Consider the following 25291-nt stretch of genomic DNA (forward strand, 5'->3'; position numbering starts at 1 on the left):
AGGCAGAGAGGCAGGCAGAGAGAGAGAGAAGGAAGCAGGCTCCCGGCTGAGCAGAGAGCCCGATGCGGGACTCGATCCCAGGACCCTGAGATCATGACCCGAGCCGAAGGCAGCAGCTTAACCCACTGAGCCACCCAGGCGCCCTCAAAATATTTTCTAATGTCTTCTGTAATTTCTTCTTTGACCTACTGGTTATCTAGGAGTGTGTTGTTTAATTTCCACTTCTCTGTGAGCTGCCCAAATTTCTTTCTGTTATTGACTTCTAATTTCATTCCACTGTGGTCAGAGAACATATTTTGCATGACTTCAGTCCTTTCAAATTCATTGAGGCTTGTTTTATGGCCTAACATATGGTCTATCCCAGGAATGTTCCATATGCACTCAAAAGAATGTGTGTTCCACTGGTGTGGGGTGGAGTGTTCTATGGATGTCTGTTGGTCCAGTTGGTTTAAACTGTTGTTCAAGTCTATTTCCTTGTTGATGATCTATCTATTGTTTAACTAATATGTGGGACATTAAACTCTCCCATTAATATTGGTGGATTGCCTATTTCTCCCTCTAATTCTGTCAATTTGGGCTTCATGTACTTGGGGGCTCTGTTTGTTAGGTGCATATATATTTATAACTGTTTTATCTCCTTTGTGGATTAACATTTTTAGCATTTAATGTGCTTGTTTTTCCTCTAATAATTTTTTTTGTTCTATTTTGTCTGATATTAGTATAACCACTCCAGTTTTCTTGTGGTTGCTGTTTGGTTGACATCTTTTTCCATCTTTTTGCTTCCAACCTGTTTGTATATTAGGAACCTAAGGAATGTCTCCCATAGATAGCACATATTTGGGATTTTATTTTTCTATCAACTATTTCTGGCAATTTCTGCCTTTTGATTGTTTTATCCATTCTTATTCAATGTTACTGATGTAGTTGAATTTACGTCTGTCATTTTCCTTATGTCTCATGTCTTTTTTGTTTTTCTGTTCTTCCTTCACTTTTGCACTGAGTGGATATTTTATAACATAGCATTTTAATTCAGTGACTTGTTTTTACCATATTTTTCCTCAGTGGTTGCTCCTGGACTTACCATAGATGTCTTATCAAAAAAACCCTTCAGATTTATATTAACTTAATTCCATGAGTTATACAAATGTTCGTTCTATTTATCTCTATTCTCTTGTCTCCATTTTTTGATGTCATTGTTGAACATATTACAGCTATACATGCTATAAATCCCAAAATTTATTGTTATAAATGCTGCTTCATGTAACTATGTGTTTTAAAGAAGATGAAAGAGGAAGGAGAGCAAGGATATATTTATGGAGTTTGTTATATTAACATCATTTTTTATTTTTTTTATTTGTTCCTGTGGATTTGAGTTACTATCTGGTATCATTGTCTTATCTCACACAACTTTCTTCTACTCCAACTTCCTTTGTGCTATTATATATATCTTAAATATATTACATTTCTATGTTACAGTCCCAACAATACAGTTATATAAATATTGTCTTATACAATTGTTTTTAAAATCAACTGAGAGAATAAAGGATAAGAAATATTCACCATAGGGGTACCTGGCTGGCTTAGTTGGTAGGGTATGCGACTCTTGATCTCAGGGTTGAGAGTTCAAGCCCCACACTGGGTGTAGAGGTTACTAAAAAATAAAACCCGAAGGGGTGCCTGAGTAGCTCAGTCAGTTGAGTGTCTGACTCTTGATTTTGGCTCAGGTTATGATCTCAGGGTCATGAGATCAAGCCCCATGTTAGGCTCTGTGCTCAGCGCTGAGTATGCTTGAGATACTCTCTGTTCCTCTCTCTCTCTGCCCCTCCCCCTGCTTGTGCTCTCTAAATAAATAAATAATAAATAGGTAAATAAAGTCTTAAAAAATAAAATAAAATTTAAAAAAGAAATATTCATTATAATGTTTTGTATATAATTGCCTTTACTTATGCTCTTTTTTAAATTTTTAAAAAAGATTTTATTTACTTATTTGAGAGAGAGAGTGATCAGACAGAAAGAGTAACAGTCAGAGAGGCAGGCAGAGAGAAAGGGGAAAGCAGGCTCCCTGCTGAGCAGAGAGCCTGATGTGGGGCTTGATCTCAGGACCCTGGGATCATGACCTAAGCTGAAGGCAGAGGCTTAACCCACTGAGCCACCCAGGTGCCCCTTATGCTCTTTTTAAAAATATGATTTTGAATTACTGTCTGGAGTCATTTCCTTTCAGCCTAAAGAATTCCTTAGTATTGCTTGTAAACCATTTGTGCTAGCAACAAATTATCTCAGTTTTCTTTACCAGGAATGACTTGATTTCACCTTTTTTTTTTCCTCCTGCAAAAAAGCTTTATTGGTTCCATTTCATCCATGGCTTCGGAGAGGGATCCTGGGTGGCTAAAAAGCTGCCTAGTCATTATAGTAAGAGGCCCAGGCACAAGCCCAGCACCAAGGCGATGCCAGAGGGGCCCCTCAAAGGCTGCTGGATTTCAGAGGGCTTAGTCATGCTTGATGGAGAGCCTTTTAAATAGAATGCATTGCCAGCACAGTGTGGGGGCCAACCAGCCTACGGACATTAGGCAGGTGATTATCCATCTTCTTGGTAAGTTTCACCTCCTCAGCTAGGAAGTGGTTCTCCAGGAAGTCACAGAGGTGGGGGCTCTGCCTGGACAGAATCCAGGGCATGAAGATCCGAAAGGGCCTGGTTCAGGTTCTTCTCTAGAACCAGAAGCCATCTTTGGATGGTTTCTGCATGCCTGGGAAGAGGGCACAGCTGCCACACTGGTTTTTCATTTTCAAGAGATGCTCAGTGCCCTCACCTCTCCTTAGCTAACTTGTGGAAGAAGGGGCCCATGTCCTCCAGAGCCACGTCTTCACAGTAGAAATAGAGGCCCAGAGAGAGACCAGTGTAGGAGGCCAGCAGATGCAAGCTGACCAAGCAGCTGACAGCAGCCTCCACCTCTGCAGAATAATTCTGAAAAACCTGGGAGCTCACGGTTCATTGGTAATAAGGAGAGAAGCTCAAAATAGGGTATTGGCTGGTCCCGGGGCAAAGGGTGGCAGAAAAGATGACTCTAGAGAAAGACCAGAAAAAAGGTTGGAGGGTGACAACCTGGGTCTGTTCTATCCAAACATTGAAGGAAGACACAGATCTGCAGAACCACTGGGTACACTCCTTTTATTCCACCTTCATTTTTAAAATAGTTTGGCTACAAGGCACCTGGGTGGCTCAGTCACTTAAGCGTCTGCCTTTGACTCAGGTCACGATGTCAGAGTCCTGGGATCAAGTCCTGTGTCAGGCTCAGTGGGGAACCTGCTTCTCTCCTGCCTATCGCTCTGCCTACTTGTGTTCTTTTTCTCTCTGTCAAACAGATAAATAAATAAAATCTTTTTTTTTCAAATAAATAAAATCTTAAAAAAAATAATTTTGCTAGATGTAAGATTTTGGGTAGACAGTCCCCCCCCACCTTTTGGCACTTCAACTATGTCATCCCATGGCCTTCTGCCCTCAACAAGTATCTGATGAGAAATTTGCTGTTAATCTTAAAGAAGTTCCTTTGTATGTAACAAGTTGTTTTTCTATTTCTGCTTTTAAGACTTTATCTCTGTCTTTCAGGATTTTTTATTATGATTTATCTCCATGTGGATCTCTTTGAGTTTATCTTAGAATTCTTTGAACTTTGATGTATACATTATTTTTCATCAAATTTGCAAGTTTTCAACCATTATTTCTTCAAATAGCTTTTTCCTATTCCTTTCTCTTCCTGTTCTCCTTCTGGCACTCTCATCGTGCATATGCTGTGTGCCTGATGTTGTTGCATATTTCTCTCAGTCTCTGTTCAACTTTATTCATTATTTTTCCCTATTCCTTGGATTGAGTGAACTTTATTGATTATCTTCAAACTTACCAATTCTTTCTACTTTAATTTCAAATCAGCTGTGAGGTCCTTTAATGATTTTTCACTTCAATCATTGTACCTTCTAATTCCAGAATTTCCAATTAGCTCCTTTTAAAAATAATTTTCAACTCTTTGTTGACATTCTTGATCTCATGGAACACTGTCATCATATCTTACTTTACTTTTTTTAAATTTAAATTCAATTAGTCAATATATAGTACATCATTAGTTTCAGATGTAGTGTTCAATAATTCATCAGTTGCATATAACACCTATTGCTCAGCACATAATGAGGCCTCCTTAATTAATTTACTTCTTCAACCACGGTTTCCTCTTGTTGCTTGAATGTATTTATGGTGGCTACTTTGAAGTCTTTTTCTATTTGTGTGTGTGTGTGTGTGTGTGTATGTGTGTGTGTGTTTATGTGTGTTAGATTACTTTTAATTACTGACAGCTGGGGAGGGGTGGGGCCTGTGCAGTGGTGGTGTCACTACCCCCCTCGTCAGACCTTCAGGAACCAGGCCAGTGCCCACAGGTCCTGAGCCCATGCCAGCAGACCCCAGTGTTGTACTCTGTCCTCCAGGGATAAGACTCCAGCAAAGGATGAAATATTTTTCACTAAATCTGACATCTGGGTCCTATCACAGGCATCTTCTATTGCTTGCATTTTTTCCCCATGAATGAGTCACACTTTCCTGTTTCTTTGAACACCTCATACTTTTTTGATGAAAAAATCTGGATAATATATTTAGCATGTTAATAAATGATAGCATGACAATATAGCCTAGGATATGTTAGGTCATATATTTAAGCAACTCCAGCCTATAGGGCTTATTGATGTTGTTTGCTCAAGTATTTGTTCAGTATCTTGTCTGGACTATTTTAGTGAGGTCCATTTCACCCACTGCATGCAGCCTCTGATGTTGTTCCTCAGTGGGTGCAGCTTTGGGCAGGCATACAGTCACCCTGAAATGACAGTGGTTTTATCACCTATCTTTCACTGACACTTTCTCCAATTTTTCTGTTAAACTGTCTGTCGCTGTTGGTATTACACCCAGCTATTAGCCTCCATGAATTGCCAGCTGATTGCTTTATTGTTTTTGAGGCACAAATTGCTTCTGCACCTGCTACAATTAAATTTAGGCTCATTTGCAGGATTAAACTTTAAGGAAATTAAAGGCCAGTCTTTGAACATTGTTCTGCCACCACGAAGGTGCTTTTTGATCTGTCTCTTTCCCCGGTTCTCCTTTATAAATGAGCCAGCCTCTGTTTTAGTTTCTCTTTTTTTTTTTTTTTTTAAAGATTTTATTTATTTGACAGAGAGAGAGAGAGAGATCACAAGTAGGCAGAGAGGCAGGCAGAAAGAGAGGAGGAAGCAGGCTCCCGGCCGAGCAGAGAGCCCGATGCAGGGCTCAATCCCACGACCCTGAGATCATGACCTGAGCCGAAGGCAGAGGCTTTAACCCACTGAGCCACCCAGGTGACCCTGTTTTAGTTTCTTGCTCTCCTGAAGCTACCATCTTCCTCTTAATTATGGAACCTGCAGAACATTGGCCACATTTGCCTGGAACTTCAACTCTGTGATGCAGAGATGAAAACTGCTGATGAGGGGTGCCTGGGTGGCTCAGTGGGTTGAGCCGCTGCCTTCGGCTCGGGTCATGATCTCAGGGTCCTGGGATCGAGTCCCGCATCAGGCTCTCTGCTCAGCAGGGAGCCTGCTTCCTTCTCTCTCTCTCTCTCTCTCTGACTGCCTCTCTCTCCGTCTACTTGTGATCTCTCTCTGTCAAATAAATAAATAAAATCTTTAAAAAAAAAAAAAACAACTGCTGATGACCTGGCCCTCCTAAGGCAGTACCATATCCCTCAACTGGGAGTTGGGGGGAAAATGATCCCTGTATTCTTGACTGAATTGTCTGGAGCTGACTTTCCATCATGCTGAGTTGCAAGGGGAGAAGGAGGGCCACAACTTACTAAGTTACTTACTAAGATGTGGTTCAAATGTCACAGATTTTCCCTCTTTTTATTTATTTATTTTTCAAATTATTTTATTAGCACATAATCGATTCTCCCTCTTTCTTACCAAGTTTTAGTGTATCAGGGGAAAAAACCCAGCATGTCTGACTCCACGTAGCTGTGACCTACAGCTTAGAAACTTCTGCTTTAGCCCTACATGTACGTAGGCATGTTAATCATCAGAGAGATTTTGCTTAGGTCATGATCCGCTAGTATTTCATATTACAGCTAATATTTGCAAAAACTGCTTTCTACCGAAAACCTACCTCACCCAAGGAGATAAGGAAGCACATATAGAATTGACTATGCTTAATGTTTATAGGAATGACATGATCAGATTCCTGTACACAAAGATCAACTGACCAAGGACAAACAAGTTTTATGACCAGGCATCAGTTACTTTCTGACTCCAACTCCCTTTTGCTTCCCCTGCTTTGCTAACACAAAAGAAAGTTGAATTTCATGCTAAGGGGAGAAGGTTGTTTAGGATAATAGTCTGTATCTCCTTGGTATGCTGCATTTCCAGAAAAAGTCACTTTCCTTACCCCAACATCTTGCCTCTAGACTTGTCATGCAGTTGAGTAGAACAAGCTTAGACTTGGCTACATTACATTTTCTTGAATAATCTGTTTCCTCATTTGCTTAGGCCGTTAGCACAATGTCCAAAGAGTCTAGATAATTGTTTTAAAAATAATTTTCACCAGGGTTGCCTGGGTGGCTCAGTTGGTTAAGTGTTTGACTCTTGGTTTCAGCTCAGCTCAAGATCTCAGGACCATGAGATTGAGCCACATGTCAGGTACACGCCCAGTGTGGAGTCTGCTTGAGATTCTTTCTCCCTCCCACACCCTCCCCCACTTCTTCCTTCCACTCATGTTCTCTCTCTCTTAAATGAATGAATGAATGAATGAGTAAATAAAATCCTTAAAAAAAATGATTTTCACAAGTTATACCTGTCTTGCTGGGGAGCATTTCCACAGAGCTCTTCTGCCACCAATTTGTAAGTAGCCATCTTTCCTGGTATTTTTGCTGCTAAACTAAGCTTCTAGAATTTGGATCTCAGGCTGCTTCAAGCAATCATTATTTTCCTAGAGTGAGCCTTGCAAGGAACAGAGGGAGAGACACAGAGAGCCTGGGTGACATCATGGGAGCCCCTGGATCAGCCCTACACTTGGGATCATCTGGACTTCAGAGTCAGATAAGCCAAACAGTTTCCTTCTTTCCTTAGCTAGTTGAAATTGAGTTTCTTACATGTAACTAAGAGTTGTAACTAATATCCTGAATGTCAAACCTTTAATAATGGGTGAGTAAATGATAAGGACTTTGGAAAGCTTGTTCAACAAAATTGGTACCTAGGGTCATTTTTATATGACCTTTTTGATAGCTCACCTTGTCCCAATAATTTATGGCCTCTTGATGCTTAATGAAATATAGAGACATCATTTATGATGATTCTAGTAGATGTTCTTCTTAATAAGGATTTTTAATATGTTCCTATAATCTGTCAATATTTGTTGACATCCAAAGGGTTGGTTCCAAGGAAGACTCAATGTTGACTGCTAATGCTGAGTTATAATATTAAGAATAGTACAGAGGCCTGACCTTAATTATAGAAAGTTCTTATAAGTCAGGTAATCTCTCTTTTCCATTAGCCTGTAGCTGATTCATTAGAATATCTCTTGTAAGCATATCGTTTTCCAAATATTGGAGCTAGTTACAAACCTCTAAACAAACTATAAGTGGAAAAAGGGAAGATTATATATTGTTACTCTTTTTTTTTTTTTAAAAGAAAGAGCTATGTGTTCATTCTTCTCTGCAGAAAGTATTTTTTTTTAAAGATTTTATTTATTTCTCAGAGAGCAAGAGTGTGCAAGCGCACAAGCAGGCAGAACAGCAGGCAGAGGCAGAGAGAGAAGCAGGCTCCCAGACGAGCAAGGAGCCCGATGTGGGACAAAATCCCAGGACCCTGGGATCATGACCTGAGCCGAAGGCAGTGGCTTAACCGACTGAGCCACCCAGGCACCCTTGTTACTCTTTTTAAAAAAAATATTTTATTTATTTGAGGTTGGGGGAAAGTAAGGAGGCCAGAAATAGAGGGAGAGATAGTCCCACACTGAGTGCAGAGCCCAATGTGGGGCTCAATCTCATGACCCTGAGATTACCCCCTGAGCTGAAACCAAGAGTTAGCACTTAACTGACTGCGCCACCCACTCACCCCTATATATTATTATTCTTGATGTGATGAAGAAAATCTAGGTAATCTAAGATTTTTATTTACTTGGTAGGATATTCCTTTGAAATAGTAAAGGATGGGTCGAGTTTGTTAGAAATACAGAAATATCCAGAGAAGTCTGGGAGAATTTATGGGTCAAGGCTGTAAGCAATTTTATCCTACCTCTCAGGTCAATATTCTTTCCTAACTCCTTCCTTTGAGATAGATGCTTATGGCAAGTGTTGGAAACAGGAAAAACATCAGACATTATTATAATATTGGCATTTATCAAAACTTGGTTTAAAAAGGCCTTTCTCAGGGCACCTGGGTGGCTCAGTGGGTTAAAGTCTCTGCCTCTGGCTCAGGTCATGATCCCAGAGTCCTAGGATTGAGCCCCACATGGGTGGGGGGGAGTGGTCTCTGCTCAGCAGGGAGCCTGCTTCCTCCTCTCTCTCTGTCTGCCTGCCTCTCTGCCTACTTGTGATCTCTCTGTCAAATAAATAAATAAAATCTTTAAAAAAATAAAAAGGCCTTTCTTCCTGGGTAAGACTTACAAAGCACCTTAAACTAATGTATATTTCTATACTGGGTGCTGCTTGCCAGTAAAGTCTCTGAAGATTCTCCAATTCCATGATCTCTGTCATGTTTGGGATATCTCTAGGATTCCAGGAAACCACAATTAGTGGTTTTTGGAATCAAGGTGGCAAGTGTGTAACAAAATGTATAGATCCATCAAAAAAATCTCATTACTTCCAATTAAATGGGAGAGAGGTGAGGTGAATTCATGACACTCAATTATTTTTACAATAGTGAAAGCTTTATGGCTGTTACTAAAGAAAAGGGGAAAAGTACCCCAGAATAAATTTTTTTTAAGATTTTATTTTTTATTTGACAGAGATCACAAGCAGGCAGAGAGGCAGGCAGAGAGAGACAGGGAAGCAGATTCCCTGCTGAGCAGAAAGCTGATGCCGGGCTTGATCCCAGGGCCCTGAGATCATGACCTGAGCCAATGGCAGTGGCTTAACCCACTGAGACACTCAGGCGCCCCACCCCCCCACCCCCGTCCCCAAATAAATTTTAATGAACAGATTTGATCTATTTGTAATCAGCAGATTGTTTTAAATACTTTAAGCTTCTGAGTTACCCGAGAGCAGTATGCATCTTAGAGAGCTTACAAGCCATCTGCAGTTTACTTTGCACTAATAATGGTCCTGCTCTTTGGACCATTATTCACAGAAATAGAAAATTAAATGTCCACTGGTTTCTAGGACTTCATAAATCATGAATTGGTAGGATCTGAGTTCCACTAATTGTACTTGAGAATCTAATATGCTTGAGATGCAGACTTGTACTCTGATTTTATTCTTATAGTAAAATCTTATGTGAGAAGGGTTTTTCTTTTTTCTTTTTTTCCTACAGGCTTCGCGTAGATGAGAATATGGGTGAGATTGTGGCCTGCATTCGACTGACCTATTACTTGCTAGAATGTTTGCATTTTGGATCTCCATCTTCACTCTGCTGCCTCAGCAGTATATTTGAGTTGGTTCTACAGAGATGAATTTCAAGGAAAACATCACCTAGACTTTATTTCAAATTACCTTGAGGAACAATATATTCTACTGAAGCCCAAAAATGCTATGTTCATAATCTGCTGTTATGATATATGACTCAGAGAAGGTAAATGTCCTGTCAACTTCAATCTCTCTTTGTTATTTTTAGGGAGGGCTAGTTTCCATTATCAAAAGCAGATAAGGAATGCCAGCAATCATTTGTCATTCAAAATGGAACACTTACTTAGTTGTGAATGAATGAAAACCATCATGTGGTGTGTTTGTTTTTTTAATAGTGGTGATAAAGTCACAACCCAAGGTCAGGGAACATTCAAATGTGGTTCTACTGGGTTGCTTATATTTTTTGGATAGGCTGGAAAGAAAATTCTGCAATAGTAGCTTTGGTTTTTGAATACATTTGTCCCTCTAAAACAGAGACAAGAAGAAACCTGACATTTTTTCTCATCTTCTGAAATGGTAATTAAGTTTTATATCTTCCACCTACAGATTTTTAGTTCCAGTTTGAGGTAGTCTGTCCTTAGCCACACTTTTATGAAATGACTCCCATCTCACATGATGGTCTGTGGTGTGTGACAGACAGGTCACTTAATGAGTGAGTAAGCCTGTGCAGAGGTCTTCTCACAGGTTCTGGGTAGGAAATGATAAAATGGCCATTTGCCATTTAGGGTTTGAAACCAACAGATGGTAAGATTTCTCTACATGGCCATCTCCCAGGCACCTCAAAATAAAAATAGGACCCAAGTTAAACTCATCTCATTCCATGAAAACAGTCTTTTTCTCTCCAAAGATCACCATCCATTGAGTAGGATGAACCCTAACAAACTGCCTTTTTCCATAGCTCATAAATAGCTGAATATTGGCAATTTTAAACAGAACAGCCTTACTAGTTGTTCAGGTCAGAGACCTGGGGGAAATCCTTCTCACCTCACTCTACTTCAACTCTTACAGCAAGCTAGTCATGAGGACTGGTAAATTCTCTTTCTCAGGCAGGTTCTGAATCCATCTTTAAGGCCCTCAACATAGCCCATATAATCAGTAATTGGCCTAGTGATTCCACTGTCCACACTGCAATGAATAGGGTGTCCTCTTTAAAAACAAGCCAGATCATCCCACTTGCATGTTAGAAATCAGTCAATGGCTTCTCAGTGCCCTTAACACAAAGACCAGACAATCCAACCCCTGAAGACCTCTTTAATCCCACATCACCCTATCTTCTGATTACTCTACCTTTTTTTATTTTCTTAAGGATGTTCCTTTCCAACTCAGGGCCTTTGAACATATTATTCCATCTGCTTGGTATTCTCTTCTCTCTCATTACTAACCAGGCCCTTATCACTCAAGTGATCCCTGCTTCTTCTGAAGGATCCTTCTTGTCAAGGATGTTGGAAGACTGGCACATTCATGCCTCAGCATAAATGCCATGTCCCCAAAGAACCTTCTATGACCTCTCACTCACCAGCGTGGACCCCCAAATTACATATGCCCACGAGACTTCAACAAGATCATACTTCCAATCACCTATTCAATGCTAGGCTCAAACTCCAAGGGAGCAAGACTGTGACTGACTTGTTTGCTGCCATATTGGTATCATTAACCCAGGGCCTAGAACCTATTCTAGAACCTAGAATCTATCTTCAGTGATTTTTCTACTTAGGATTTTTTAAAAGGTAACAAAAATGTTTAATTAAAAAATTCAAAACTGAGAGTCTGAACCAGAACTCTGGAGTGTTTTTGAATTATCCCCTAACATGGCTACATCTGTTAATAGTTATTGTTACCAGAGAATAATTATCAAAGCTACCATTTATTGAGGGTCAACTATGTGCCAGACCTCTGGAGGAACATGAGGACTAGTGAAGGTGGGGGGTTTACTAAGGTTCAGACAGCTCATAAAGGTGGAACCAAAGTCACAAAGACCCATAATCTAAGACATGCTTTGGATGCTCTCAGTCCCTCAATCTTTGGGACAGACAACTTCTTGAACACAAGAATCCCCTATACCAGAACACTAAGAGAATCAACTGCAGAATCCAAGAGAAACACATTTTCAGCTCTAAGTAAAATGTTTTTAGACACACACCAGTTAATTTCACCATGTTTCCAAGAACAATCCTCTCCCGAGCAGCATCTTAGTAAAAGCTCGTGTTCCTACCGGAAGGAAGAGTCTCTGAGCAGCACAGGGTTTGAATAATTTCTTCCATTCCTGAGGGTTTCCAACAGAAAACGTGATGGGGTAGATTCTGTGCTCAAACTTCTTTGTATACGTGTCAGGCCACTGTCGTAACTAAAAAATAAGGAAGACAAGGGGAGGGTGATTAGGCCCCAGAGATATGGAAAACACCTGAAGCTTCTGGATGTTCAAGTGCAAATTATTCCCGCACCTTACACAGAATGTCTAACTTCACCACCATGATTAATGCTCAATGAATGAAAGACTATGGCTAGAATTTAAAAAAAAATAACATCCAGAGTTGTCAAGGATGTTGGGAGACTGGAACATAAACAGCACAAGGGGAGTATAAATTAGAATAAACTTCCAAGAGGGAAATTTGAAATTGGGAACAACCAACCCCAAAAGATAATGGCACAAGCTTTTCAACAAAGTCTCATTTGTAATTAAGAAAAAACACCTTTGTGAACAAACTAAATGCTCTATAGTTAGGAACTGGGAAAATTAATTATGATGGAACTATATAATAGACTATTGTAATAGTTAAAATAAAGTAGATCTATATGTGCTGACAAGGAAAAATGTTTATTATAAAAAACCTTTTATTATAAAATTATATGTTTAAATAAGTAAGTTTATTAAGAATTTTGTTATAAAATTTGTTATAAAGATGCTTATTAAAAATAAAAAATAAAATGCAAAAAATTGTATAATGTTTCTGTCTTAAAGGAAACATATATGCACATATATTTTATATGGAGAGAAAAATCTTGACAGATAGACACTAAACTAATTTTTGTGGGTTTTTTAAAAGACTTTATTTATTTATTTTTATTTAATTTTTATTTTCAGAAAGACAGTATTCATTATTTTTTCACCACACCCAGTGCTCCATGCAATCCGTGCCCTCTATAATACCCACCACCTGGTACCCCAACCTCCCTCCCCCCCGCCACTTCAAACCACTCAGATTGTTTTTCAGAGTCCACAGTCTCTCGTGGTTCACCTCCCCTTCCAATTTACCCCAACTCCCTTCTCCTCTCTAACACCCCTTGTCCTCCATGCTATTTGTTATGTTCCACAAATAAGTGAAACCATATGATAATTGACTCTCTCTGCTTGACTTATTTCACTCAGCATAATCTCTTCCAGTCCCGTCCATGTTGCTACAAAAGTTGGGTATTCATCCTTTCTGATGGAGGCATAATACTCCATAGTGTATATGGACCACATCTTCCTTATCCATTCATCCGTTGAAGGGCATCTTGGTTCTTTCCATAGTTTGGTGACTGTGGCCATTGCTGCTATAAACATTGGGGTACAGATGGCCCTTCTTTTCACGACATCTGTATCTTTGGGGTAAATACCCAGGAGTGCAATTGCAGGGTCATAGGGAAGCTCTATTTTTAATTTCTTGAGGAATCTCCACACTGTTCTCCAAAGAGGCTGCACCAACTTGCATTCCCACCAACAGTGGAAGAGGGTTCCCCTTTCTCCACATCCTCTCCAACACATGTTGTTTCCTGTTTTGTTAATTTTGGCCATTCTAACTGGTGTAAGGTGATATCTCAATGTGGTTTTAATTTGAATCTCCCTGAGGGCTAATGATGATGAACATTTTTTCATGTGTCTGATAGCCATTTGTATGTCTTGATTGGAGAAGTAAGACTTTATTTGAGCAGAAGCTCAAGCTTGTGCTTGAAAGAGAGAGAGCACAAGCACGGGGAGCGGCAGGCAGAGGGAGGGAAAGAAGTAGACTCCCCACTGAGCAGGCAGCCCAATGTGGGGCTTGTTCCCAGGACCCCAGGACCATGACCTAAGCCAAAGGCAGATACTTAACCAATTAAGCCATCCACGCATCCCTGATGCTAAAGTATTAAAAGTAGGCACCTGTGGAAGTGGTGGTGGTGTCATTTTCTAAGTTTATATTTCTGTGTTCTTTTAAAATTTTCCAGTGAGTATATTTACTTTGCATATGTTAATATCAATAACAATGTTAATTAATGAGTTTTATTTTTTAGAGCAGGTTTATGCTTACAGGAAAACTGAGCAGGAAGTACAGGGTTCCCATCCACCCTCCCCAGCCCCGCACTTTCCCCTATTACCTATGTCTTGCATTAGTGTGGTATGTTTGTTAAAATTGATGAACCAATATCAATATATTAGTGAGTAAAATCCATAGCTTACCTTAGGTTTCATTCTTGGAGTTGTACATTCTAGGGACTTTGACAGATGTATAATGTCAGGTATCTACCATTACAGAGTAGTTTCAGCACCCCAGAAATCTCCTCTGTTCCACCTATTCACCCCTTCCTCCTTCCCTCCCACTGAATTCTTACAACCACTAATTATTTTACTGTCTCTTAGTTTGCCCTTTCCAGAATGTCATATAGTGGGAATCAGAGAGTATAAAGCCTATTCAGATTGGCTTCTTATACAAGCAACATGCACTGAAGTCTCCTCCATGTATTTTGGTGGATGTGTACCTCATTTATTTTTTATCACCGAATAATATTCCCTTGTATGGATATACAATGGTTTGTTTATACATTTACCCATAGAAGGGTATTGTGGTTGCTTTCAGTTTGGGGTGATGACAAATAAAGCTGCATAAGCACTGATGTGTAGTTTTTGTGCGGACAACTTTTCAGCTCCTCTAGGTAAATACCAAAGAGTGAGATAGCTGGACCGTATGGCTGGTCTACAGTTAGGTTTTTACAAATGTGTCAAGCTGCTCTCCAAAGTAGCTGTAGCATCTTGCATTCCCACCAGCGATGAGTGAGATTTTTTCTTGCCACCCACCCTCGGCAGCATGTTGTGTTGTCGGTGTTGTGGATTTTAGCCATTCTAATAGGTGTATAGTGGTATCTCATGGTTTTCCTCTGCAGTTCCCCAATAACGTGTGATGTGGAGTCTCCTTCTGTACACTTATCTGCCATCTGTGTATCTTCTTATGTTTTTGAATTAATGTTTCCCCATGGACACAAAAGTCCTACTTGTAAGAAAAAAATTCCCAAAGTCAACTCACATTTATGGCAGGGTTGTTTATCATAATGTTGTCTGTAACAGAGCAAAGTTAGAAACAACCTAAACAGCAATTTGGTTAATAAGCTCCAAGGAATGTCTACATAACAGAATGTGACATCGTACAGGAAGGGTTTGCTAACTGTTGGTAGGACAAGAACTAAATCCAGCCTGCTATGAAAAGCACACAAGCCAAGAATGATTAGATACTTTTAAATAGCTGAAAAAAGTAAAAACAAGGGTAATATTTTGTGACATTTATAAGTCACATGAGATTTGAATTTCAGTGTCCATACATAAAAGTTTTATTGGAACACTGTCACACCTAATTGTGTACATATTTCTACGGCTGCTTTCACACTCAATGTCAGAATTGGGTAGCTACAACACCACACAGCCTACAAAGCTATTATTTGGTCTTTTACAGAAAAAGCTGGACAACCCTAGTTTTAGAAGAAATTTAGTAATACAAGACTTAGTGATATAAAAGGGAATATAGAAGATGATGTTATTTCTGATATTCATGTGAAAAAGAAAAGGAATATTAGTAAATATACCAATATTACTCTCCCTGACCATTAGGATGTTGATTTTTTAAATTTATAATTTATGAATTTTTTTGCACTGTACATATATTGCTTATACAGTCACATAAAAATGTTTGAAGAAACATACCATTAATCATGCTTTAAATTTGCAACTTTGAGGGCGCCTGGGTGGCTCAGTGGGTTAGGCCTCTGCCTTTGGCTCGGGTCATGATCTTAGGGTCTTGGGATCGTGCCCTTCATCGGGCTCTCTGCTCAGCAGGAAGCCTGCTTCCCTTCCTATCTCTCTGCCTGCCTCTCTGCCTACTTGTGATCTCTCTCTGTCAAATAAATAAATAAAATCTTTTAAAAAAATTTGCAACTTTGAGATGGATATATGAGAGAGCAATCTCAGAAGGAGAAAGAGGAGGAGTGACAAAGTATTTGATAACTAATATATGAAGGCCCACTGACCGATCAGAACCCACATCAGGCACCAATACTGGCACACCTGCACTGACTCATCAGAACCGACACTGGCTGTACACACTGAGAGCGACTACACTGACCTATCAGAATGGACACCAGGGACAGATACTCAGTCCAAATGTGCCTTGCCACAGCAGCCCAAAATCAGCCCTCGAAGGAGAATGGGAAGGTCCCGGAGGTCTACTGGTTTCCCTGACTCTTTGATCTCCCAGAAGGGTTTATCTGCCTTTGCCAATCTGTGTCTTTTAACTGGAATGTTCAGTCCATTTACATTTGTTTCAGTGCTCGTGTTTGAATAGTATACCAGCTCCAGCCACAAGTTCTCCTTGACACCTCTTCCTATGGCAGAGGGGACACACACACACACACACACACACACAGGATGTTGCCATCCCACTGGCCCCACCCATCACCAGAATGGATTGGTGGTCACCCCCCTTTGGTGTCCCACTTTTTCCTGACAGATGTGCCAAACCTCAAGCACATGTCTGATTCCCGAGCTGCCAGGAGCAGCTAGGAAATCAACCAGCTGGCATTTGCAGCTCCTATATTCAGAGATGACAAAAATAAATGAGACTCCAAAATATTAAGTATCTACATTATACTTGGTAAATAGCTCCAGACATATTGTATTTACACGGCTTAAAAATTTTAAAATTCTCCTTAAAAAGAGTACAATTCACCCACAAAACAGTTTCCAGAGGAATCATGAGGTCAGCTGGCACTTTGTTTTGTTTTTACAAAACAAAGATACGTGGCCTTGAGCTTCGCAGGAAGTTGTCAAAAGAAACTTGATATTCCCACAATGCCTCAGGATTGGAAGTAAGACCCTTGGGAAGGGTGGCAGACCCTGCCTCTCCATACCAGCACCTCCTGCGACTACACAAAAACCAACTGGTCCTGCCCTTCTATTTTCAAACTAACAAGGTACAGGAGATGTTCCAAAGAATCTCTGTGGAATGAAAGAATAAACAGATCATGGGATTCAGCCTCACAAGTATGTTCTGCAGTAACAGAGCAAGGATCATTTTGTCCTTCCATACTGATGAAACAACCAAGACTAAGGAAAGTTCTGTGACTTCCATAAGAGACAAGGTTTTGTATCTGAACTTTTTATCTATAATCCCTGCATGGGAAAAGACGAGGCCAGATGCCCTGCCTGTCTTTTAACACTCTGTTACAATTTCCTTTGTTGGTTGAGCTCCACTGATCTAACAAAGACCTGAGGAAAGGAGCCATCACAGGGATAAAGTCACCAGAGCGATTCAAATGATTTTTCAAATTCAATGATTCTCCCATACAATTTAGTTCCCAATTTATAATGTGCCAATTACCATGGCTTATAGCAAATTACCCCCAAACTTAGCAGTATAAAACGACCATCTATTAAGCTCACAGGTGCCATGGATCAGGAATTCGGACAAGGCACAGAAGGCGGCGGGGTGGGGGACGGATTACACTGCTGCATGATGTCTGGGCCTCGGCTAGAAGCTTTGAAGCCTAAAGGCTGGAATCATCTGAATGCTAGTCCGTTCACATGTCTGTCAATTGAGGCCAGCTAGGGTCTAGGGACCTCAGGTCTTCTCTGAGTGGGTCTCTCCGTACGATCTCTCCAAATGGGCTAGTGTGGGCTCACTCACCTCATCCTGGCCAGGTTCCTGGGGCAGGCATTCCATGAAAGCCAGTAGAAGCTATGTTCTTTCCATTCTCTAGCCTCAAATGTCACATGAACAGTCTATATAGCATACTCTATTTTATATATACATACAGATGATGTATATAGAGGCATATGTATTGGCTATTACCTTTTAACAAATTATCCCCAAAACGTAGTGGCTCGAAACCACAGAAATGTATTCTTTCATGTACTTTCTTAGGGTCAAAAATCTGTAAGCTGGGTTGCTCTGGCTCAGTGGCTTTCACGAGGGTGTTGTCCAACTACTGGCTGGGGTCACAGTCCTCTGAAGGCTGGGCGTGGTGGGAGGTTCTGTCTCCAAGCTAATTTCCATGAGTGTCACAAGAAGCCCTGATTCCTTACCAGGAAGGCCTCTCCAAGGGGCGCTCTGACATGAAAGTGGCTTATCCCACAGCAGGTGATCCAGGAGAGAAAGTGAGTGCAGGCAAGATAGCAATCTTGGTGCCCTTTTAAACGTTAATCACAGAACTGACATAGCATTGCGTTTTCCCCATGCTGCTGGTCACACAGGCCAACCCTTGAGACAGCGGAAGGAGGGAAGCTTGCCAGCGTGTGAATAACAGGTGGGGCCACTGAGAGCTTCTTTGGAAAATACATTCTGCCTCATACACATAGTTACACACACACATCTTCCTTCCCCTCACCTTCTTTAAGTTCAGATCTGTTTTGTTTGGCTCCATCCTCCTGTCCCAGCCTCTAGCACCCAGTGGGTACTCAATTAATTTTATTAGATGGTTATTGGGCAACACATTGCTAAGGTTCGTCCACAGCCGGTTTCCTCCCTTTCTGCACACTGAGCACTTCTCAGCCTCTTGCCATTGGGTGAGCCTTGTGACTGCTTCCGGGCAGTTCCACGCGAATGGAAAAGACTCGTGTCACTGTCAAGCTGAGGGAATGAAATGCGCAGTCGTGAGCCACTTGTCTCTCTCTTTCCTGCATGGCATCCCAAGAACTTCAGAAGCCAAGTGTTCCAGCAGGTGCAACTCAAAGCATGAACAGTCTTGGGGCACATGGCTGGCGTAGCTGAGAGGGCATGCCACTCTTGACTTCAGGGTTGTGAGATCAAACCCCACGCTGGGTGTAGAGATTACCAAAAACACTTAAAAAAAAAAAGCATGAATAATCTTTGTCATTTTCAGTCCCAGATCTAAGAGCTTGTGTGAGACAAGCAGCAGGCACGTGGGAAGGGTCTGAGGTTTTCGGGAGGTGTTAAGGTAGCCTGACCTAGCCTATCCTGATTCCAGATACCTTAGCTCTTCTATCAGTGTTGCTCGCTTCAAGTTACAGCAGGGAAGCCGAAGCTCTGAAAGGCCACAAGGCTTGCCTGAGATCCAGCAGCAAGCATATAGGGGAGCTGAGTTTCTCAGATGAGTCTTCTATCTGCTAGCTGCAGAGGTAGAATGGCACATTGGTTAAGCAGGTGGAGGTCTGACGCTGTGACCTTGAGCTGACACCTGATGAACAAATCACTAAAACTCTGCAAAAGAGGGACATGATTGCTACCTTCTGGCGAGAGTTAAGGAGGGGTAAATTATAAATCAGAAGCCCTTGATAAATGGTAATTATCATTGCCATCTCCTTTCAACCACAGCTGCAGAGAAGCAAATCATGTGTGTGCCAACCTCTTCCCTTTCCTTTGACTCAGATCTTTTTCAAGGCATTTTCCAATCAATTTCAAAGCTTTGAGACTATTTGGCTTCGCCTGGTGAAGATGTCAAGGGGACCGTTTTCTTCAGAAAACGCAACCCATTCTCTAGCTTTCTGTTAGTAGCCTTTCTCTGCCCAACAGGCTTCTTTTGGCCTTTCTCATTAGTGTAGCCAGCCTGGGGACAGGAGGGGGCCCTGCTGACACAAGTCAGTGGATATGAAACGAACCACGTCTCACTCTGCCAGCACTCAGGCCTTACCACAAGGGCAAACATCCAAGATAAAGCAAAGTTTGGTTTACAAACTCAAAACTCAAAACTCTGCAAACTCCCCAGTCCCGAGACTGGGGAGAAGAGGTATTTCCAAAGCTCTCCTTGGGAACTGGTAAAAAAAAAAAGAAAATCAGTCCTTGTTCCTCAGTAGAGGAATAGTCAACTGAACAGGCATCCAACCCATAATAAAATACTATACAGTCACCAGAAAAGATGAGGTGAGGACATCTGAGACCTGACCTGGAACAATCCTGACAATACGGTTTTAAGGTAGGAAAACCAAGTTTAGGTGGACACATAGAGAACAAGCTTGATTTTATAAAAGAAATACAGGGGCACCTGGGTGGCTCAGCTAGTTAAGCGTCTGCCTTCAGCTCGGGTCATGATCCTGGGGTCCTGGGATCGAGCCCCACATAGGGCTCCCTACTCAGGAGGGGGCCTGCTTCTCCCTCTCCCTCTGCTCCTCCCCCCTGCGCATGCATGTTCTCTCTCTTTCTCTGTCTCAAATAAATTTTAAAAATCTTTAAAAAAAATAAAAGAAATACATTTTAGTCTGGGCATATATACCTGTGTGTTATACAGGTATATGTTTATACAAACAAATACACATATACATGCATCCATACAGATAATTACACACACAAACACACATCTGCAAATAAAAAAATATGGAAGAATAACTCAAAATAGCTAACTCAGATAGTTTCTTGTGTGGGACAAAGACACCTACCTTTTAATGTATAGCATATGTATCATTTGAATTTATTTTAATGAACGTTTATCACTTCTCATTCAAAAAACCTGTATAAAGGGGATTTGTAGATGGCTACCTGTCCCCTACACGAGAGCCATGTTAATTACACCAGAGGGCTCAAGCCCTGGGTCAAGTGCTTCGAGTGCGTCATCTCAAGAACCCTTACAATATCTCTGCAAGGTAGGCGTAAGTATCCCTAAAGGATCCATGAGAACAGTAAGGCTCAGTGTCGAGTGTATGGCCACACAGCGGAGTACAACTCGAAGGTCAGTGAATCCCATTAGCGAAGGGAGATATGCATTTCCCACAATGCAGTCTGACTGCACTCAGTAACTACGGCACTGCCATTTCCACAAATTTACCTGCTTATCAAACTCGGGCTTCAGAGAGTCTTCCGTGAAGATGTGAAACTGGATCTTCCTGTGGCTAAAGAGTACAGCAGATTTGAGCATGACCAGGGTCTCCTCCAGACGATTGCCACAGGCCACCACGGCCAAGTGGATCCAGAGCTCCGGAGGCAGTACAGCCTGAAAACTCCTGAGTTCTCCAGGCCTCCTAGGAAGAAGCAAAAACAGTTAAAGCTATTAATAAACTCATAAAATTAAAAACAAAACAAAATAAAACACCCAGCTAGTGAATAGTTGGAACATTTCAAAACATGAACAGGCACAATCTGTTATATTTTATAAAGTGATAAGCATTTTGACAATTCTTCCTGCTTGGAGAAAAATACCATTTATTCCCATATTTATCCTGGCAATAGCAGGATGAGTCACTGTTTGGATGGCCATAGGTGTCTGAGACTTTTTCTGCCCCACTCAGCTGTCAGCGCCTGCTGGCTGCTGAATGGCCCGTGTTTGGAAATAGTATTGCTAAACTTCCAACAGCTGACAAAGGGGCTGTGCTGCTCACGCTCACTTGGGCCACGCAAATTAGATTTGAATGCTACATGAACAGGACGAGGGTGGGTTGTGGCTTTCCCATGTGAAACGAGCAACATGATATTCCCATCATCTGGATGGTTTTAGTTTGCGGTGGAATGCATGACCACTGCACCAAAGGAAAATCATGCGAGTCTGGGAGGTGAGCAGAGAAAATAACATGTGTGCCTCCATCATATCTTGGGAGAGTCTCGAGAAACAGGTGTTAATCCTAACTGTCTCACTCAAAATTGCTGAGGTGGTAGGTTTGAAATTCGGCTTCCAGTATGTAAGTTGTGTTAAGGAGAAACAGGCAGGAAAGGAGGCAGGTTAAGCTGAAAATGACCAAGGTATCAAATACTGAGTCAACAGCTGAGAGGGGAATAGGGTCCAAGAGTCCAGAATCATCATCCAGCTATTTCCTCGTAATAAAAGATTTGTTCCAGACAAGGAGACACAGCCAAGCCTCAAACACACCACTGAGAGACATTTGCAGGCAAGTTGGAAGGAGTTGGCCTGGAAAAGGTGCCCTGAGACGAATGAAACTAATTTACTTGCACAAAAGACTTGGAGGCCAGGGAAACTTGGACATGGAATGTTACCTTCCTTCCAAAACTTTCCAGTCCAATCAGTGCACTGCTCCATTATCCGCTGCTCTGTTGAATAATGGCAGTCTTGCTCCCGAGTGCTTTCACCAGGAGGTAGGTGAAGAGGTGGGTGGAGCACGTCGGACAGCTTTCTGATTTGATCACTTCCGAGCGCGCTTAGTGGAAGCTCAGCTAAGCTTAGACACCGAGAGGTATGTGGTTTCCGCTGATTTCACAGATCACAGAATAACACTTAGAGGTGTCCTAAGTATCTCCTGAAGTTGTCCGACTCTCTCCATCCCCCTGCTGCTACCCAATGAGGCCACCAGCTTCTCTCGCCTCAACCACTGTGATGGCTCCCTAGATGGGCCACCTGCCTCCGGTCTTATTCTTTAACTCTCACCCTCTGATTTCTTCTTATTGGCACCAGAGTGATGTTCTTCATTTTTTCTTTTAATTTTTTATTTTTTTAATTAACATATAATGTATTATTAGCCCCAGGGGTACAGGTCTGTGAATCGCCAGGTCTACACACTTCACAGCACTCACCATAGCACATACCCTCCCCAATGTCCACCACCCCACGAGCCTCTCCCTACCCCCCTCCCCCCAGAAACCCTCAGTTTGTTTTGTGAGATTAAGAGTCTCTTATGTTTTGTCTCCCTCCCGATCCCATCTTGTTTCATTTATTCTTTTCCTACCCCCCAAACCCCCCCCATGTGGCCTCTCAACTTCCTCATATCAGGGAGATCATATGATAATTGTCTTTCTCTGATTGACTTATTTCGCTAAGCATAATACCCTCTCGTTCCATCCACGTCATCACAAATGGCAAGATTTCATTTCTTTTGATGGCTGCACAGTATTCCATTGTGTGTGTGTGTGTGTGTGTGTATAAATATATATATACCACATCTTCTTTATTCATTCATCTGTTGATGGACATCTAGGTTCTTTCCATAGTTTGGCTATTGTAGACATTGCTGCTATAAACATTTGGGTGAACATGCCCCTTTGGATCACTACATTTGTATCTTTAGGGTAAATACCCAGTAGTGTGATTTCTGGGTCATAGGGTAGCTCTATTTTCAACTTTTTGAGGAACCTCCATGCTGTTTTCCAGAGTGGTTGCACCAGCTTGCATTCCCACCAACAGTATAGGAGGGTTCCCCTTTCTCTGCATCCTCGCCAGCATCTGTCAGAGTGATGTTCTTCTAAAATGCAAATCAGAATGTGTTATTCTTTTGATTAAAATAAATGTAAGGGCTCCTAGATGTCCTTGAGATTGAGTCCAAACTGATGATCATAGCTCCTATATACATCTCTTGCAACTGCCTCCAGCACCCCCAGCTTTGGGGGGACAGCCATTCATAATGGTAGTCATAGTCACACATACTCATCCTCTCCATCCATCTTAGTTTCTGGTTAGCAGACTGGTGGGTTGTCTCCAGGTATTGGCACACGCATTCTGTTTGTCTCTCCCTCTCTTTCCCTCTCTTTCTCAGAAATGCTCTCCTCTGCTCTCTTTTTCCTGCTAACTTCAGACCATGTATTAATCAATAAATCTATACTGAGGATTATGTGCCAGGTACTGTTCTAGTTACCCGAGGACAGCAGTGAAGGAAACAGAACAAGATGCCTGCCCTTGCAGAAATTATATTCTAAGGGTGGCAGGGGAAAGACAAAGAAGGGAGTAGCAGTAACTAAGTAACTTAGATAGAAATTTATCCAGCAATAAGGGCTATGAAGGAAATATAGCCTTGAGCAGAGAGGGATGTGGCAGTGGCTGACAGGCTGGTAGATATTTTTATACAGTGCAGAGTTGGGAAAGTCCTCACGGAGATGGAGAAATCCGATGACAACTTGAAGGAGGTGAGGAAGTGAGTCATAAGCATTTCTGCGGGAGGAGCATTCCAGGCAGAGGAGACAGTCAGAGCAAAGGTACTAAATCAGGATCATGCCTGGTAAATTCAGGGACCCCTGCTGAATGGACTCAGATGTCTTCTCTTCCTCAGCTCTGTGGGCGAGTTTTCAGACCCACTATGAAAGCCAGCTCCCAATTAACTTATGTAAAACGATAGGAAGGATGTGTCACAGATAATGCTAAAAATCACAGTCAATTTTAAAAAAGGGCAAAAATCTGGCCAAAACATGATACAAAAGAGATTTCATGCAAACTTGTTTGCTTAAAATTATGCTCAATATTTAGGAACACTGGTCTCATCCAAAGGTACTCAAACAATCTACTCAATAGCACGGCTGTCTTAAATAGGAACCACTGCCCCATCGCAAATAACTTGGCCCCGTTTAGCTTTACCTATTGGGCTTCTACATGAACAAAAAACTTTAACCTTGGCAATCAGGAAAATACTAATTTTATTTATTTATTAATAAGACTTATTTATTTATTTATTTGAGAGAGAAAGAATGAGAACACGAGAGTGGGGAGAGTCAGAGGGAGAAGCAGACTCTGCATTGAGCAGGGAGCCTGAGGAAGGACTTGATTCTGGACTCCAGGATCATGAACTAAGCCGAAAGCAGTAGCTTATCCAACTGAGCCACCCAGGCACCTAAGGATAATACTAATTTTAAACAGGGAGCCTGATGCAGGGATAGATCACAGTACCCTGGGATCATGATCATGACCAGAGATGAAGGCAGACGCTTAGCCGACTGAGCCACCCAGATGCCCCATAGAATGATACCACTTAGATAAAGCTTAAAAACAAGCAAAATAGCACTGTATGTTGTTCATAGACTTATATAGTAAAAATAAACATACAGGAGGATGAAAAAAAATCAAATACAGGATAATGGTTATTTCTGGGATTTAAATTTTTATTTCTTAAGATGAGTGCCAGGTACACAGAAATTCATTATGTTGTTATCTGTATTTTTTGTATGCCCAGACTATTTGAATTACTTTTCTTTCTTTTTAAGATTTTTTTAAAAAAATTTATTTATTTGATAGAGAGAGAGAAAGTATAAGCAGGGGTACAGCAGACAGAGGGAGAGGGAGAAGCAGGCTTCCCGCTGAGCAAGAAGCCTGACACAGGACTCGATCCCAGGACACTGGGATCATGACCTGAGCTGAAGGCAGACGTTTAACTGATGGAGGCACCCAAGTGCCCCAACAACACCCTTTTCAAAAAGATTTTATACGAGAGAGAGAGTGTGTTGTGTGCACATGTGTGCATTAGCAAGCAAGGAGAGAGGCAGATGGGGAGGGAGGGAGAGAGAGACTCTCAAGTAAACTCTATGCTGAGCAGAGCTGATGCAGGACTCAATCTCATGACCCTGAGATCATGACTTGAGCCAAAACCAAGAGTCAGACACTGAACTGGCTGAGCCACTCAGGCTCCCCAACAACTTTTTTTTTTTTTTTAATTAAAAAAAGCTTGCATTCCTCTGCAGCCTAACAAGCTACTTGTCTGCAGGCTTCCGTGATTTGGGACTGCACAGTACAAAAAGCAGGGGCTGGGGACTGCAGTCTTTCTTGGTGTCTGGTGACAGGTATTAAAAAAGAAA

The 25291-nt window shown here is 41.5% G+C and overlaps 1 protein-coding gene across 1 annotated transcript in view; it reads right to left on the minus strand.

The window, feature by feature from the left end:
- The window catches only part of GXYLT2 (glucoside xylosyltransferase 2), an 89772-nt gene that overhangs the window by 47709 nt on the left and 16772 nt on the right, over nucleotides 1-25291 (minus strand). The window contains exons 2-3 of the mRNA XM_044253153.1: nucleotides 20619-20811; nucleotides 11833-11964 (exon numbers count right to left, since the gene is read on the minus strand). Coding sequence (XP_044109088.1) covers nucleotides 11833-11964; nucleotides 20619-20811 — 325 coding nt within the window. The remainder of the gene's footprint in view (nucleotides 1-11832; nucleotides 11965-20618; nucleotides 20812-25291) is intronic.

This window comes from Neovison vison, chromosome 6 (genome assembly GCF_020171115.1).
Source record: "Neovison vison isolate M4711 chromosome 6, ASM_NN_V1, whole genome shotgun sequence".
NCBI classification, from domain to species: domain Eukaryota; kingdom Metazoa; phylum Chordata; class Mammalia; order Carnivora; family Mustelidae; genus Neogale; species Neogale vison.